The sequence below is a fragment of the Dipodomys merriami genome, unplaced genomic scaffold (assembly GCF_024711535.1).
Source record: "Dipodomys merriami isolate MVZ:Mamm:240054 unplaced genomic scaffold, mDipMer1.0.p SCAF_28, whole genome shotgun sequence".
Lineage (NCBI taxonomy): Eukaryota > Metazoa > Chordata > Mammalia > Rodentia > Heteromyidae > Dipodomys > Dipodomys merriami.
The window spans coordinates 19,294,301-19,311,631 of NW_027204270.1; the positions used below are offsets into that span (position 1 = coordinate 19,294,301).

The following is a 17,331-nucleotide window of genomic DNA, read 5'->3' on the forward strand; positions in this document are numbered from 1 at the left end:
TGACAAACATACCTACAATAATAATTTTTTAAGCTTACAAAATTCTGTATTCAACAACATTCTGAAAAAGCAGAGAGGAAACCAACCTGTTTAGTATAGACCTATGTCCACCAAAGCAATTAGTAAGCACACATTTTTCCATTTTCCATATTTAGCACAAGCAAGGTTTGGCTAGCTAATATGACCTCAAAAGACAAGGTTGTGGGTAGCTTGTTGAGTAGTAACAAAACTAATAAACTTAAAAGGAATATTTTCACAACAGAACTCTTAGGTGACCCCTGCAGATTGCTACTGATGTATCAGAAATTTTCCTCTTAATGGATTCTCCAAAGCTTGTTCTGTGCTCTAAAATTGCATCATGCAGGAAAGACCAAATCTTGATTTTGGAGAGTCATTTTAGGGCAGTCAAGACCTACTGGTTTTCAATCACAGATATTCTGGCTGCTCCAGAATATCTCTTCTCCAACAACTTTCCCTCTAAAATCATGTTTAAAAGAATTTAGCACTATTTTAGAAAAAAACACTAATTACACAGTCAATAAAACTATTAATTGGCTAAGCACTGGTGGCTCATACATGTAACCCTAGCTACCCAGGAGGCTGAGATCTGAGGATCTGAGGATCAAAGTCAGCCTAGGCAGGAAAGTTCATGAGACTATTATCTCCAATTAACCACCAGAAAACCGGAAGTGGTGCTGTGGCTCAAAGTGGTAGGGCGCTAGCCTCAAGCAAAAGAGCTCAAGGAGGGCTGGAAGTTGGCTCAGTGGTAGAGTGCTTGCCTTGCATGCATGAGGCCCTGGGTTTGATTCCTCAGCACCACATAAGCAGAAAAAGCCAGAAGTGGCACTGTGGCTCAAGTGGTAGAGTGCTAGCCTTGAGCTGAAGAGCTGAGGAACAGCGCCTAGGTCCAGAGTTCAGGCCCCATGACCAATCAAAAAAAAAGGGGGTGGGAGAAGAAAGAGAGAAAGAAAGGGAGAGAGTAAGGGAGCCAGGCGCTGTAGGCTCACGCCTATAATCCTAGCTACTCAAGAGGCTGAGATCTGAGGATCATGGTTCAAAGCCAGCCCGGGCAGGAAAGTCTGTTGAGACTCTTATTTCCAATAAACCACTAGAAAACCGGAAGTGGTGCTGTAGCTCAAGTGGTAGAGCACTCACCTTGAGCTGAGGAGTGCAGGGAGTGCAGGGAAAGAAAGGGAGAAAAGGAGAAAGGGAGAGAAAGGGGGAGAAAGGCGGAGGGGGAGAAAGGGGAATGGGGGAGAGAGAGAGGGAGAGAGAGAGAGAAAGAAGAAAAAACAAGCTAACAAAAAATCCTAGAACTCGGTCAATATTCTAATTACTATAAGTAAGTATACAGTTTAACCATATTCAGCTAAAAGATTTTTAAATTGGTTGTTATAAGGCTTAAAGTATATACACTGCAAATAATACCACCAGAAGTAAAAATATTTTAACTTGTTTCAATAAAAGGAATATTCCTTTATTTTTGGCAAGGGTGAGTGGTTCTGCAGTTTCAATTCAGAGCCTTGCACTTGATAGGCAGGTGCTACCACCTAAGCTTCAAAAATTAGATTGTTCTAATGGAATGGTAATACATCAATAATGAATTCCATCTTAACATAGCAAAGCATCTGGCTAGATATAGAAGCACATGCCTGTAAACTCAGCCTGCTGAGATTGAGGCAGGAAGATTGAGAGTTCAAGGCCAGCCTGGACTACTTTCTTCTTCCAAAAAATAAATAAAAGAAGAGGAGGAGGAATAAGGAGGAGGAGGAAGAAGAAAGACAAAGAGGAGCCAGGCGCCGGTTGCTCACGCCTGTAATCCTAGCTACTCAGGAGGCTGAGATCTGAGGATCGCGGTTCAAAGCCAGCCCGGGCATGAAAGACCGTGAGACTCCTATCTCCAATAAACTACTAGAAAACTGGAAGTGGCACTGTAGCTCAAGTGGTAGAGCGCTCGCCTTGAGCTGAAGAGCTGAGGGACAGCGCCCAGGCTGAGTTCAAGCCTCATAACCGACCAAAAAAAAACATGTAAATATCTAGACTGGGAATGTGGCTTAGTGGTAGAGTGCTTGCCTAGCATGCATGAAGCCCTGGGTTCAATTCCTCAGTGCCATATAAATAGAAAAAGACAGAAATGGTGCTGTGGCTCAAGTGGTAGAGTGCTAGCCTTGAGCAAAAGAAGCTCAGGGACAGTGCCCAGGCCCTGAATTCAAGCCCCAGGACTGGCCAAAAAATAATAGTAATGTCAAAAAATTAAAAAAAAAAAAACTGGCTCTACTTAGGGAGCTCCCTCCAACCTGTACTGATCAATCTTATTTCATAAGCCTGGTATACAAAAAGGGCATTTAAGCCATGCATTGGTGGCTCACACCTGTAATCTTAGCTATTCAGGAAGCTGAGATCTGAGAATTGTGGTTCAAAGCCAGCCCAGATAGGAAAGTTATGAGACTCTTACCTCCAATAAACTACTCAGAAAAAGTAGGAAGTGGCATTGTGGCTCAAGTGGTAGAGAGCTAGGGGCTCAAGGACAGCACCAGGCCCTGAGCTCAAACCTCAGGAGGACCAGCAAAAAACAGGACAAGGGGCGGGGAGATTTATTAAATGAATGGTCAAATGTAAACTAAAGTAAATTTTAGCTTACAAGGAGATTTAAGAGAAATAAACTGCTAGAGGAGAGGAGTGAGACCAAGATGATCTTGGCTACCTATCACTCTTCCATCATTTTCCAGCACTCATTCAATAAACTTTAGGCTACAGAATCTGTAGCTAACCAGCTACAAAGGTGACAGGAACCTTTTCTAGCAATCTGGTGAAGATGTGGCAACAGTTTTGAGAATAATGTTTCTAATGCATAAAGTAAAATAAGAATAAGAAGGAAATTAGCTGGGTGCTAGTGGCTCACACATGTAATCCTAGCTACTCAGGAGGCACAGACCTGAGAATCACAGTTCAAAGCCAGCCAGGGCAAGAAAGTCCTTAAGATTCTTATCACCAACCAACCATTAGAAAACCAGAAGTGGCACTCTGGCTCAAAGTGCAAGGGCACTAGCCTTGAGCTATGAAGAGTTGAGGGCTGGGCACTGGTGGCTCACACCTGTAATCCTAGCTACTCAGGAGACTGAGATCTGAGGATCACGGTTCAGAGTCAGCCAGAGCAGGAATGACCATGAAACACTTATCTCCAATAAACCACCAGAAAACTGGAAGTGGCACTGTGGCTCAAGTGGTAGAGCACTAGCCTTTAGCTGAAGAGCTGAGGGACATCACCCAGGCCCAGAGATCAAGCCCCACAACAGACCCCCCCCCAAAAAAAAAAAAAACAACTCAGCATCTTGAATAGATAGAATTATAGGCCAGCCATGGCCACATACTGTTTGTTTCCTAATTTCATAATTAGTTACAGGTTAGAGAAAAGATATATAGTGTTTTACAATTCCAAATTCAGGGATCCCCCAACCTGCCCAATTACCTTTTTTCTTTTCTTTTCTTTTTTTGACCGGTTCTGGGCTTGAATTCGGGGGCCTACGTGCCGTTCCTGAGCTCCTTTCGCTCAAGGCTACTCTACTACTTGAGCCACAGTACCACTTCTGGCTTTTTCTGGGCTTGAACTCGGGGGCCTACGTGCCATTCCTGAGCTCCTTTTGCTCAAGGCTACTCTACTACTTGAGCCACAGTACCACTTCTGGCTTTTTCTGTGGTTAATTAAAGATGAGAGTCTCACAGACTTTCCAGTCTGGCTTCGAACAGCACTCCTCAGATCACAGCCTCTTGAGTAGTAAGGATTACAGACATGAGCCACCAGCACCCAGCCTACAGTATACTTTTGAAAGGAAAATTGACTAATTAAGAGAGACCTACAGCAACACAAAAGCAGTGCATAGGAAAGTTTGTCATGAAGCCCCAGTTCTCTCTCACCACTTAAATTCTGTGAATACTTGTGCAGACATGGGAGGTGTGTCATTTATAAGGACTTCACAACTAGACTACCATTAATCCATGTTTACTCATTTGATAAGCACTGCATCAAAGCAGCAACAATTAAGAGGATGAAGGGCTGTTAATTCTTCAGTCATGGATACAGAAAAGAAACCTAGATATATTTTGTCCAGCAGACTAGTATTAATTTTAAGCAACTTTAATGAGATTTTAGAACTGTTACAATTCTGCTATGGTAAAAGTTTGAAAATTACAAAAAAGAGCTTATTTCTTCCAAAAGGAAATTGAACATTCTGAGTTTATATAACATTTCAAGGTATTGCACTCTGCATTCAATATAACTGTAGAGGAAAAGAGGCATCAGATGAAAAGAATGAAACCAGGGACACGAAATAGGCTCTAAAAACCAGGGTACTTAGGCACCCTTGCTTCTATCTCTATTTTTTTTTTTTTTTTGGTCGGTCATGGGGCTTGAACTCTGGGCCTGGGCGCTGTCCCTCAGCTCTTCAGCTCAAGGCGAGCGCCCTACCACTTGAGCTACAGCGCCACTTCCGGTTTTCTGGTGGTTTATTGGAGATAGGAGTCTCACGGTCTCTCCTGCCGGGGCTGGCTTTGAACCAAGATCCTCAGATCTCAGCCTCCTGAGTAGCTAGGATTACAGGCGTGAGCCACCAGCGTCCGGCTTCTATCTCTATTTAATGGCCAAATGTGCACCAATTCAGCTTTATCCTTCAGTTTATTAAGTATTATCTAAGTCTTTCAGTAGATTTTGGGCAAGTACTCTGAGAAAGGAACTATACTACTAGTCTGTCAAATTCAGGACAGTGCTAAAAGCCAAAAAGCCAGCATAAACTTACCCAACACAATGTGTCCCACCCACCTCAAATAGGCACTCTTGGCAATCCAAGTTGTCCTCCAGAGTTTGCTGGATCAAACCCAGGGTCTCACAGGTTTGACAAAGTATTCTATCATTGAACACCAACTCTACAAGTTGCCTTTCTGAAGGACAGACTTCAACAGCTATGACCATTCTAAATCTCTGTGTAAAGAATAAAATCCTAAATCATTAGCATAAACTATTCTAAATTACCTGCTGGTCTCAAAACATTCTTCTACCTACTTCTATGTTGTTGCTTTTGCCCACAATATTACCCCTCTGAAATAAAAACCTTCTCAAGTCCTATACATCCTCAGAGTCTCAGATCTCCCCCAGGAGTCCAAATAATTCTCTTTCTGCTCTCCCACCATTCTATATATAGATACAAAAGTGCCATTATGTAACCCTTGTCACAAGTAAAACTAGAAGGAAATCAATGAGCTAATGAAAAAGGTTCAGGTAACGAAAAAATAAAAAAATAAAATAAAAAGCAAACTTCAGTTCATAGCCAGCCCTGGCAGGAAAGTCTGTGAGACTCTTATCTCCAATTAACGACCAGAAAACCACAAGTGGCACTGTGGCTCAAAGTGGTAGAACACTAGCCTAGACTGAAAAATCTCAGGGACAGCACCCACACCCCGAGTTCAAGCCCCCCAGTTGACCCCCAAAAAATTCCAATAATCTAGTGAACTCTAACTTGTGAAAAGAGACTGAACACAAACAGAAAGAATAATCTCTGCAGACTCAGGAGAAAGAAAAGGAATGATGGTTCTTCCTTTAAGCCCAAGTCAGTATATTTTAGAACACTTACCTTCTTGTCAGTTACAGTACAACAATGCAAACAAAGAGAAGAAACACACAAGGATCCCAAATTTGGCCTTTTAAATAAAACTTCAGGGTTTTGTTTTGGTTTTTGTTTGTTTTCATTTTGTTTTGTTGTGCCAATCCTAGGGCTTAAACTCAGGGTCTAGGCACTGTTCCTGAGCCTTTTTTTTTGTCCAAGGCTAACACTCTACCACTTGAGCCACACAGTTCCACTTTCACCTTTTGTAATTAACTGAAGATAAAAGAGTTTTGTGGCGGGCACAGGTGCTCTTGTCAATAATCCTACCACTTAGAGGCTGAGATATGAGGATCACAGTTCAGAGCCAGCTCGGGCAGAAAAGTCCCCATGAGATTCTAATCTCCAATTAAATACTCAAAAACTGGAAGTGGAGCTATCGCTCAAAGTGTGTTACCCTTGAGCAAAAAAGCTCAGGTACAGGGCCCAGGTTGAGTTCAAGCCCCATGACCAACAACAACAAAAAAGTTTCATGGACTTTGCTGCCTCGGCTGGCTTTGAACCATGATCCTCAGATCCAAGCCTCCTGAGTAACTAGGATTAAAGGAGAGAGCCACTGGCTCCGGCAACTACAAGTTTTAAGTATTGATGATAACTTAAATATGAAACACTGTACAGGCAAATTAAACTTGTCAGCTGATCAGAGGCCTTCTAAATGTCAAGGTTACCTATTCATTGTATAAATAAACCAAGCTACCATACCATAACTTAAAAGTAAATCAAGCCTTTGCAGTCATCAGCTTTTTTTTTTTTTTTTGGTCGGTTGTGGGGCTTGAACTCTGGGCCTGGGTGCTGTCCCTCAGCTCTTCAGCTCAAGGCGAGCACTCTACCACTTGAGCTACAGCGCCACTTCCGGTTTTCTGGTGGTTTATTGGAGATAGGAGTCTCACGGTCTCTCCTGTCCGGGCTGGCTTTGAACCGCGATCCTCAGCTCTCAGCCTCCTGAGTAGCTAGGATTACAGGCATGAGCCACCAGGGCCCGGCTCATCAACTTTTTTATTATGATTTAGTCCTCTGTTACATTTTCTTGATATATCCTGCCTTTCTAGCAGTTAACTGCAAAAAGTGAAAATGTTCAGAAGCATAGACTTGCTTTTATTTATATAAACATGGATTAGCACCATCAAATGCATCAGTTCATCTCTGGGTTTAAATTTCTGAGTCTATAATTCATAACTCCTCCAAAGTACAAAATCTTCGAGGCTTAGTATCATTAATTCTTCTCTGGCTTCAACTCTACTATTATAAGCTATTGTTTTCAATAAGTTTTAATCCAATAGAATGCAGTAGCAGTCCCTTCATGAGTAAAGTTTGAGTAAAATGACTAAAATCTGAGCATTTTAGACAGTTCTATGCAGGAAAAAGTGAAACACACAGCATTTTATAATGGTTTATAAAATTTAAATGAAGTTCAATCCTTTAACCAGACAGTATAGCAGATGAAACCAAGAAATTAAGGGTCTTCATGTTACAGAGCAGCAAAACTGGTGCCAGAGCCTCAGTACTTGTCTCATTTTGGTTTTTTTGCCAGTCCTGGGGCTTGTACTCAGGGCCTCTGCGCTGTCCCTGAGCTTCTTTTGCTCAAGACTAGCACTCTACCACACCATTTCTGGCTTTTTCTGTTTGTGTGGTACTAAACAATCGATCCCAGGGATTCATGCATGCTAGGCAAGCACTGTATCACTAAGCCACATTCCCAGTCAGTTGTCTCATTTTATTTTTTTTTTTATTTTATTTTTTTTGGTCCAGTCGTGGGGCCTGAACTCTGGGCCTGGGCGCTGTCCCTCAGCTCTTCAGCTCAAGGCTAGTGCTCTACCACTTGAGCCACAGCGCCACTTCTGGCGTTTTTCTTATGTGGTGCTAAGGAATCGAACCCAGGGCCTCAGGCATGCAAGGCAAGCGCTCTACCACTGAGCCACCTTTCCAGCCCAGTTGTCTCATTTTAGTATTCAAAAATTCCTAGCCAGGAGCTGGTGGCTCACACCTATAATCCGAGCTACTCAGAAAGCTGAGATGTGAGGATTGCTGTAGCTCAAGTGGCAGAGTACTATCCTTAAGCAAAAGGAGCTTAAGGACAGCAAGCACCCAGGCCCAGAGAGTTCAAGGCCAGGACTGACGGGGGGGGGGGGGGGGGGGGGGTCCCAAATATTTGAATTATATCTAAGCAAGAAGAGCTTAAAAAAAAAAATGTTTCCAGCAAGGGAAGAGTGGAGAGAGAAAAAAAAAGTTTCCTTTTAAATTATAAAATTTAGAAAGAAAAAAAAAACCATTGAAGTACATAATTATTTGATTTTCTTAAAAGTAGGAAGGCAATACTTAAAGGAAAATAATCTAGTTCTTTTTAATCAGGTCAAAGCAGGTGTACCATGTTAATTTAAAACACTATCACCTAAATTTAAAACTAGGGCATCTGGGATTTGAAGACTACTGAGTATCAACAGTAAAGGAGCCGGGCGCTGGTGGCTCACGCCTGTAATCCTAGCTACTCAGGAGGCTGAGATCTGAGGATCGCGGTTCAAAGCCAACCCGGGCAGGAAAGACCGCGAGACTCCTATCTCCAATAAACCACCAGAAAACCGGAAGTGGCGCTGTAGCTCAAGTGGTAGAGCGCTCGCCTTGAGCTGAAGAGCTGAGGGACAGTGCCCAGGCCCAGAGTTCAAGCCCCACGACCGACCAAAAAAAAAAAAAAAAACAGTAAAGGAAAATAGAATGTGATGTTAGGAAAATGAACCCTTAGATATGTATTTTAATGTTTTTTTTTTCTTTCATGCATGTGTTTCTAACGCATTTATAAGATTATTTCTTTGTTGCTTTGTATGTCCCTCCCCCACAGTATAACCCCCGCTTTCACTATATTTGATGTCAGTATAACTTGTGGAGGAGATGGGGAAAAACAAGTCATTTAAAGATTAAGGTGGACCTGTTGCAACAATGAGAAGTACAAGTTGTCATGTCAAAAATGAGCTTTACAACGTCAGTGTGGGGGGGGGAGGATTGGGTGGGGGAGAAGGGGGGAGGCTGGGAAGGGATGTTAAGGGTAAACAAAGGAGGAGGCTGCAATGCTTGGTAAGAAATGTATGCATTATCCTGCCCATGTAATTGTAACCCCTCTGTACAGTATGTTCACAAATAAAATAAATAAATAAATAAATAAATAAATAAATAAATAAATAAATAAATAAATAAATAAATAAATAAAAAGGGAAATAGATAAGCCCAAAGATTATAAGCATCTGAGTGTAAGCAACATGTAAGGAATAATAGTTACTTATTATTAGGGGCAATATTTATTTAATATGTACTGGATATCAATACAAGCACCTTTACTTTCAGGATTCATTTTAATCTTCACAACAATTTTATAAAATAAGGCTGGTCAGCTAGGTATTGGTGGCTCACACCTGTAATCCTAGCCACTCAGGAGGCTGAGATCCAAAGATCAAGGTTTGAAGCCAGCCTGGGCAGAAAAGTGCCCGTGAGACTCTTACCTCCAATTAAATTAACTACTCCCAAACCAGTAGCAGAGCTATGGCTCAAAGTGGTAGAGCACTAACCTTTAGCAAAAAGAGCTCAGGGACAGTGCCCAAACCCTGAGTTCAAACCCCAGGACTGACAGGAGAAAAAAGAAAAAAAAAAGACGTGATCTTTTCCCAGGGCATCAGCAGCTCACACCTATAATCCTAGCTACTCAATAGGCCAAGATCTGAGGATTGTGGTTCAAAGCCAGCTTGGGCAGGAAAATCCATGAGCCTCTTTTTTTTTTGTCAGTCATGGGGCTTGAACTCTGGGCCTGGGCACTGTCCCTGTGCTCTTCAGTTCAAGGTGAGTGCTCTACCACCTGAGCCACAGCATCACTTCCGGTTTTCTAGTGGTTTATTGGAGATAAGAGTCTCATGGATGTTCCTGCCCGGGCTGGCTTTGAACAGCGAACCTCAGATCTCAGCCTCCTGAGTAGCTAGGATTACAGGCTCCATGAGCCTCTTATCTCCAATAAACTACTCAGAAAAGGCTGGCAGTGGCCCTGTGCCTCAAAGTGGTAGAATGCTGGCCTTAAGCAAAAAAAAAAAAAAAAAAAGCTCAGGAACAGCACCCAGTCTCTAAGTTCAAGCCCCACACTGATCCAAAAAAAAGATGGGAAAATGAAGCCACAAAGAACGTAAGTAGGGCTGGGAAGGTAGCTCAGTAGTAGAGTGCTTGCCTTGCATGCATGAGGCCCTGGGTTCAATTCCTCAGCACCACATATGCAGAAAAAGCCGCAAGTGGCACTGTGGCTCAAGTGGTAGAGCGCTAGCCTTGAGCTGAAGAGCTGAGGGACAGCACCCAGGCCCAGAGTTCAGACCCACAACCGGCAAAAAAAAAAAAAGAACATAAGTAAACTGTCCCAAGGTTAGTAAAAGTAGTCTCTTCCTTATGATTACTCTCTCATTTTTTATCTTTAGAACACTCCTGGGTTTAAAAAACAATTCCCAGAACTTTACAACTTTGGTGGGGGGGTGGGGGGGAAGGTTTGAGTGGGGGGGTGGGGGGAGGCTGGGAAGGGATGGGAAGGGTAAACAAAGGAGGAGGCTACAATGCTTGATAAAAAATGTACTCACTACCTTGCCCATGTAATTGTAACCCCTCTGTACAGTATTTTCACAATAAAAATTTTAAAAAAGAATCCTAATAAACTGAAGAATCCTGTTAAAAAAAAAAAACAATTCCCAGCTAGTAAAAGTTGACTCAGCCATCACAACTTGCAATTAAAGAAAATCTTCCACTTGCATTTATAAATTTGGCTGCCATACCTGTTAAAACATGACCTAAATTCATTTAGTCACTGATAATGTGTCCACAATACATTTCACCAACACACACTTAACCAAACAGCTTTTACAATGTTCAACCAAAATAGTAAATTGGTAGTACACACCTAAAAAAAAAATTAACAACTTCAACAGTTTAAGTATGTCTCATAGCCAGGCACCAGTGGCTCCTGCTTATAATCCTAATCCTAGCTACTTAGGAGGCTGAGGACCGTGGTTTAAAGCCAGCCGGGGCAGGAAACTCCATGAGACTCTATCACTACCAGAAAGTGGTGCTGTGGCTCAAGTAGTAGAGTGCTGGCCTTGAGCTGAAGAGCTCAGAGACAGCACCCAGGCCCGGAGTTCAAGCCCCACGATCAACCAAAACAAAAAAAGATCTGTCTCACACAGCTGAAGTCACCATTTTCTTCTTTTTGGCAATTTTAATGTTTATCATCTTAAGGATAAGGAATGTCTGGCCCAAAGGTTGAATTAAGGCCTGTGAAATCACTTAGTATATGATGTGTTAGACATACATGTTTCTCCACAGCTGCCCAGAGCCTGTATGCCAGGATTGACAATTTTGAATGGTCCAAAATGATGTCATAAATATCCAATGGTATCATAAATAAATATCCCAGTGGCCCTTTTCAAAAAAAAAAAAAAAAAGGGGTTCCCTGCCCGACAGAAGATGAAACAGCATTTGCAAATTACTTGGCTGAGTGCTATTCAGGTTTTTTTTTATCCAATATACATATATATCCCAAGATTACTTTTTTAAAAACAACTTTAAAAAAAATAATAACTGTTAAAAACCATTACCACAGATCACTGAGAATTTGAGAATGTATATCTGTTAGAACATAAGGAAAAAAAACCTACCTGTCACTGCTGGTACTACTGCTGCTGCTGATTGAGTCACTACTAGACGATCTACTCCTAGAGCCGCTGCCGCTAGGGGACCTGGTGGGTCTAGACGCTTGGCTAGCCAGTCTCTGAGGAGACTGATTTCTAGACTGGGATGAATGTGGTGAGCGACTCCTGCTGTGCTGGTAATTCCGCTCTGGCCTTCTGCCTCGTACCTCCCGGGTCAAATCATCCCTGTAGATATCCCTGTGTACCACACTGGGCAGTGTAAACTGCTCCCGAGCCCTAGGTTCATATCGGGGGTCATGAGCATCAAAACGGTTTGGACTTCGACTCCGAGATGTATAATAGAGCCCATGTTGTAAAGTCCGCTCTCGAGGATCTCTATAGTAATCCTGATCGTAATGTCTTGTCCGATCAAATGCTCCCGTCCCCCGTTCATGGTGTCCATAGGCACTATGTTCATAAGCACGCTCCCTGTTATCTGAAGCCCTGCATTTAGGAGGGGGAAAAAATATTTAATCAGAATAGAGCAAGTAAAACTAAAAGCAAGTCATGCAAACATTCACTTCAGAATTGTCTTTGCACCTAGTTATTTTCTAAACAGCATTAACCTTAGTAAGCAAATACTAACAAGCTTAACATTTTATACTTCACCCCCAAAATTATTTTCATAGCTGAGTGGTCATTATTTTACTTGTATATCAGGCTTTCATGAGTGATGTTCTGCAGCTCAGATGTTTATTACAGATTTTCTGGCTTGTACACACAAACACACACATATGCACACAACAAAATCTCTCTCTTTCTCTCTCTCATATCAGATTCTTGCTATGTAGTCCAGGCTGGCCATAAACTCATGATCCTACTTCCTCAGCCTCCAAAGTACTATAAATACTGACATGCACAACCATATCCAGCTATACCATCTTTTTTAAAATAGAAGTTTTTTATACTTATCTAAATAGAACCTGTATTTACTTGCAAATATTTTCAGCCATATTTGCACACTACATTTAGACAAAAGACATGAAAGCTGGATGCAATGCACATTCTACAGATAAAAGAAATGTCAAAAGAAAACCATAAAAAATTTGTAAGTTCAACTTTTTCCTTTTTCCTCAGTCATTTCTGTGTGCAAACACGTACAAGCACACACACGCGCGCGCACACACGCACACGCACACACGTGCACGCACACATACACGCACGCACACGCACACGCACACACACGCACACACACACACACACTACTCCTGGGGCTTTAACTCAAGGAGCATCTACTGTTCATGACCTTTTAAGCTCAAAACTAGCCTCTATCAGTTAAACCACAGCTTCACTTCCAGCTTTTGGTGGTTAATTGTAGAGAACAGTCTCAAATGGGCTTTCCTAGCTGGGCTGGCTTTGAACTACAATTCTCAGATCTCCACCTCTTGAGAAGCTAGGGTTACAAAGTGTGAGCCAAGGGTGCCTAGCTTTCAGTAACTTTTGTTTTATTTTGTGGTGATGGGGCTTGAACTCTGAGCCTGGGTGCTCTTCAGTTCAAGGTGAACACTCTACCACTTGAGCCACAGAATCACTTCCAGTTTTCTGGTGATTAACTGGAGATAAGAGTTTCATGGAGTTTCCTGGCTGGGCTGTCTTTGAACACTGATCCTCAGATCTCCGCCTCCTGAGCAGCTAGGATTACAGATGTGAGCCACCAATACCTGGCTTTGTTTTGTTTTGAGACAGGGCTGTGCTCTGTAACCTAAGCTGCCTTGAATTTGCACTTCTGCCACAGCATCCCCAGCTGAGACTGCTTTGATTAATTTTTTCTTAATTACTGGACTGCTTAAATTGCCTAAATAATGTTTAATAATAAAAACAAAATCTTAAGAACACATGAGATAAAAAATACTGGCTATTATGTGTTATTCTATGCAAATTGACCTAAGAGTAAAAGTTATCTTCTTGTGCTATCCTTGTAATTTTTAAACCATCTATAATGTCATGATTCAACATGTTAATATAGATACTTAATATGATAAAAATTAACTCTACAGTTTTTAGCAATGATTTAACTTATTAGTACCCCTCAACATCCTACCTTCCCAGTGCTGGGGATCCAACCCAGGCCCTCTCGCACATGCTAGGCAAGCGCTCCACTGCTGAGCCATATGCCCAATCCTTCAGAATTTTTTTACTAGGCTATCAATGGCCACCAATCTTGGAGAATAAAAACTATTCCATTATAATAACATTTGCAATTATGTGCTAATGTTAAAAACTAATTCTATTTATATAAGAAACTGTAAGTTCTCCATTTTTACACAGAACTGGAATTCAGTTCATGCATTTTTTTATTTTTTTTTGGTCAGTCATGGGGCTTGAACTCTGGGCCTGGGCACTGTAGCTGTTCAGCTCAAGGCACACTCTATAACTTGAGTCACACCGCCACTTCCAGTTTTCTGGTTTTTAATTGGAGATAAGAGTCTCATGGAGTTTCCTGCCCAGGCTGGCTTTGAACCCCAATCCTCAGATCTCAGTCTCCTGAGTAGCTAGGATTACAGGAGTAAGATACCAGCACCCAGCTGATTTCTTAAAAGACAAATAAATCACTTGGATTTTTTTTTATTCAACTTCATCTTGTATAAATCTTCTATAGAAAAGAATTAAGGGAATCAAGCCAGTGGCTCACACCTGTCATCCCAGATGCATGAAGAAAGGCTCCAGGTCAGCCCTAGCAAGAAGAGTTTGTAAGATTCCACCTCAACAGAAAAGGTAGGCCATGGTGGTACAAATTTGTAACCTCTGCTATGAAAGGAAGCATAAATAGTAGGCTCATGTTCCAGGTTACAGGTTTGGGCAAGACTCTATCTCAAAAATAACCAGAGCAAAAAGATCTGGAGCTGCAGCTCAAGACAGGAGAGCACGAGTCTAGCAAGCATGAAGCCTGGGCTTCAAATCTCAATACCACCCCTAAAAAAGAAAAACACTTTTAAAAAGAAATTGGGATAAAGAATTTAAATCTCTCCAACAAAAGGTATATGGAAAAATTCTGTAAAATGCAATACTATTTTCCCAGTCTTCTCCAAGAATGGGAAATCTGTAACATTTCTTTTCACCCATCACTTTACTACACCACAATCCCACTTTACTAGGCTATTTTTCTTTTTTTCTACTGCTATTGTAACAAACAACTGACCTAACCCTCTACCCCCTAAAAAAAAAAAATCATACCCAAATGATTTTCTCCTTCACTCTTTGCTATAATTCTGAAATTTGGATACTTCAATGTCTAACAAGGTTTCCTTTGAAACTTAGGAGAAAACTTCATAAATAATTCATTTAGTACCCTATGAAATGTTTAATCAGTGAAAGCCATTATTAATGGTATAACAAAAGCAAAAAAAAGGCAAAAGCTCTAGAATTACTGCTACTACTAATATTCTGTAAATATGCAACATTCTTATCCATTAGGAAGGTACAGAAGGCAGGCACAAGAGCTAGTATAGCTGAATCTAATGGCTATTCTTTGACTCATCTATTAGTACTAAACATTTCTAGAGTTAGTGGGGAAAGAGAGTTCGACTTAGGTTAGGAGAGGGACTAAATACACAGGTCAGGACATACCAACCTTTTCCAACTGTGGAAACACGACCTATAATCCCAATTAAATCTAGGGAGAGAATTGTGAACATAACTTCCCCAATTTTGGCCCCTCTTACAGGGGTAATCCACCTTCTTAATGGGCAAGGGTGTCAAAATGATATTTAGATGAACCACAAGAAAAAAAAAATCTTAGTGACCAGACAAAATAATTCCACTGGAAGCAAGTAGTCCCAAACAAACTGTAACTCTCAAACCCCCAGACTTCTTTCTTGAGATAGTAGACATTATAAATTGATCCACATTCATAAATATCCAGCCCTAAGTATTGATCAGGCAGCTGGCAAGAAAAGGAAATATCCTTTAAAATTCCAACAGATGAAGAAAGTATGAGTGCTCGCCAATTGTTTGCCTTTGTAGCCATCCAACCCAGTCAGTTTTAACAGCTGTATCCACAACTGATAATCACCATGCGTTCAATACTAAAGTTCTCTGGACCCAACTTGCTTAAGAATGACATAGTAATCCTCTTTCCCTGGGCTAATTGGAGTCTTGAGAGCATGACATCCCATACATTCCAGCATGTAGGAAAAAGTAGCTATATTCCAGCATTAATGAATGTCCATCGTCTCAACTTTCCCCCATTCAGCCAAGAAATATAATTCCAACACAGAACTCGGGTAGATCCAAATTGGAAAACTCAAACACTGCCTTTGCTCTTCCTCATCCAAGTACATATTTCCATGTTAAAGTATTGTTTGTAGAATCCAAATGCTGAATCATTATGGTCTGCTAGATTATTTCGCGACAATCCAATTTGTAGACTTCATGTAGTGAAAACCAAGAAGCAGGTATTGACTTCTAAAAGGATCTGTCAGCTCTAATATTCCAGAAATATTCCAAATAGCAGGACCAGGAAACCTGTAGCCAAATAGCTCCATCAGGTAGAAGGTATATATATATCCACAGAAGGCCTTGATATCCAAAAGGAGTAATTAATTCTAGAAGACAAATAACTCCAAAAATGATACTGCCACAGGAAATCTTCCATCATGTTATAGTTCAGGAGTAGATAATCCAATCCACTGAAGAAAATAATCCTCTAGGATTCCGTAAGACACCAGCCACTGGGACAGAAAGCACTTCTGTTTCCAACCCAAAATAGGAAACATTGAGAATGCCCAAAACTTTAAATCCATCTGGGGCCCCTAGATATGAGTTTCTGGTTCTCACCACATCAAATACAAGACACCTGCCTACAGAAACCTTGGAACTTACCCATCAAGTCTCCGCTCATAACGTCCTTCTCGTGCATGAAGTGATGGTGGGGGGCCATAAGCAGGCCCTCCACCACCTCCTCTGAACCCAGAAACCTCTCTACTACGAGATGCTATGGAAACTGTATCATCCAATCCCCGAGCAGCACTTGGAATAGTGCCTGGTTCATTGTAATCCGTGCGGAGGTCTCTATCTCCCATTTTGTTGACTGAGTTGTGAGCTTTCTGTGCACTTTTAATGTCCACAAAATCCACAAAGGCGGCCACTCCTCCTTCAGAGCCCCTCTTGGGGAGAATTTTGACACTTTCCACACGGCCATAGCTGGAAAAAAATAAAGTCAACATTATTACTACATATTATTATTGCATATCAATTGTTTTCCAAAATGTTTTTAAAATATTTCTTAGAAAATTTATATTATATATAAATATGGGAGAAAGGTTACAACATGACTTTTTAAATAGTTCTTTTTTTTTTTTTTTTTTTTTTTTTCCAGTCGTGGGGCCTGAACTCTGGGCCTGGGCACTGTCCCTCAGCTCTTCAGCTCAAGGCTAGCGCTCTACCACTTGAGCCACAGCGCCACTTCCGGCTTTTTTCTTTTTGCTTATGTGGTGCTGAGGAATCGAACCCAGGGCCTTGAGCATGCAAGGCAAGCGCTCTACCACTGAGCCACCTTCCCAGCCCTTTAAATAGTTCTTATTAACAAGTATGTTTTCCATTTTCCTTTGGAAGAAATATTTGCACCCCAGTATTATATTACTCTCCTTTTGGAGGGGGGGTCCACAGGCTTAAATTCAGGGCCTGGGCATTCTCCTTGGGCTTTCTTTGCTCAAGGCTAGTTCTGGGGTTTTTTTGCGTTTTTGTTTTTGTTTTTTGGTGGCTGTGGGGCTTGAACTCAGTGTCTGGAAGCTGTTCCTTCACGGCTAGTACTTTACCACTTTGAGTCACAAAATCACTTACAGTTTGTCTGGTGGTTAATTGGTAGAGTCTAATTGGTAGAGTCTTCCGGACTTTTTTATCCTCAGATCTCAGCCTCCTAAGTAGTTAGGATTACAGGCATGAGCTACCAGCACCAGGCTTCAAGGCTAGTTTTTTACCATTTGACTCACAGCTCCATTTCTTTTTGGTGGTTAGTTGGAGATAAAAGACTCTGGGGG

The 17,331-nt window shown here is 41.5% G+C and overlaps 1 protein-coding gene across 4 annotated transcripts in view; it reads right to left on the reverse strand.

Annotated features, from left to right (window-relative positions):
• Positions 1-17,331, reverse strand: part of LOC138838405 (msx2-interacting protein-like) — a 72,503-nt gene that overhangs the window by 43,455 nt on the left and 11,717 nt on the right. For all 4 annotated transcript variants that reach the window (XR_011375597.1, XM_070037871.1, XM_070037870.1 and 1 more), the window contains exons 2-3: positions 16,175-16,495; positions 11,321-11,797 (exon numbers count right to left, since the gene is read on the reverse strand). Coding sequence is in view for 3 of the 4 variants with exons in the window: in XM_070037871.1 (XP_069893972.1) it covers positions 11,321-11,797; positions 16,175-16,495 (798 nt within the window). In the remaining variant the exon portion in view is untranslated. The remainder of the gene's footprint in view (positions 1-11,320; positions 11,798-16,174; positions 16,496-17,331) is intronic.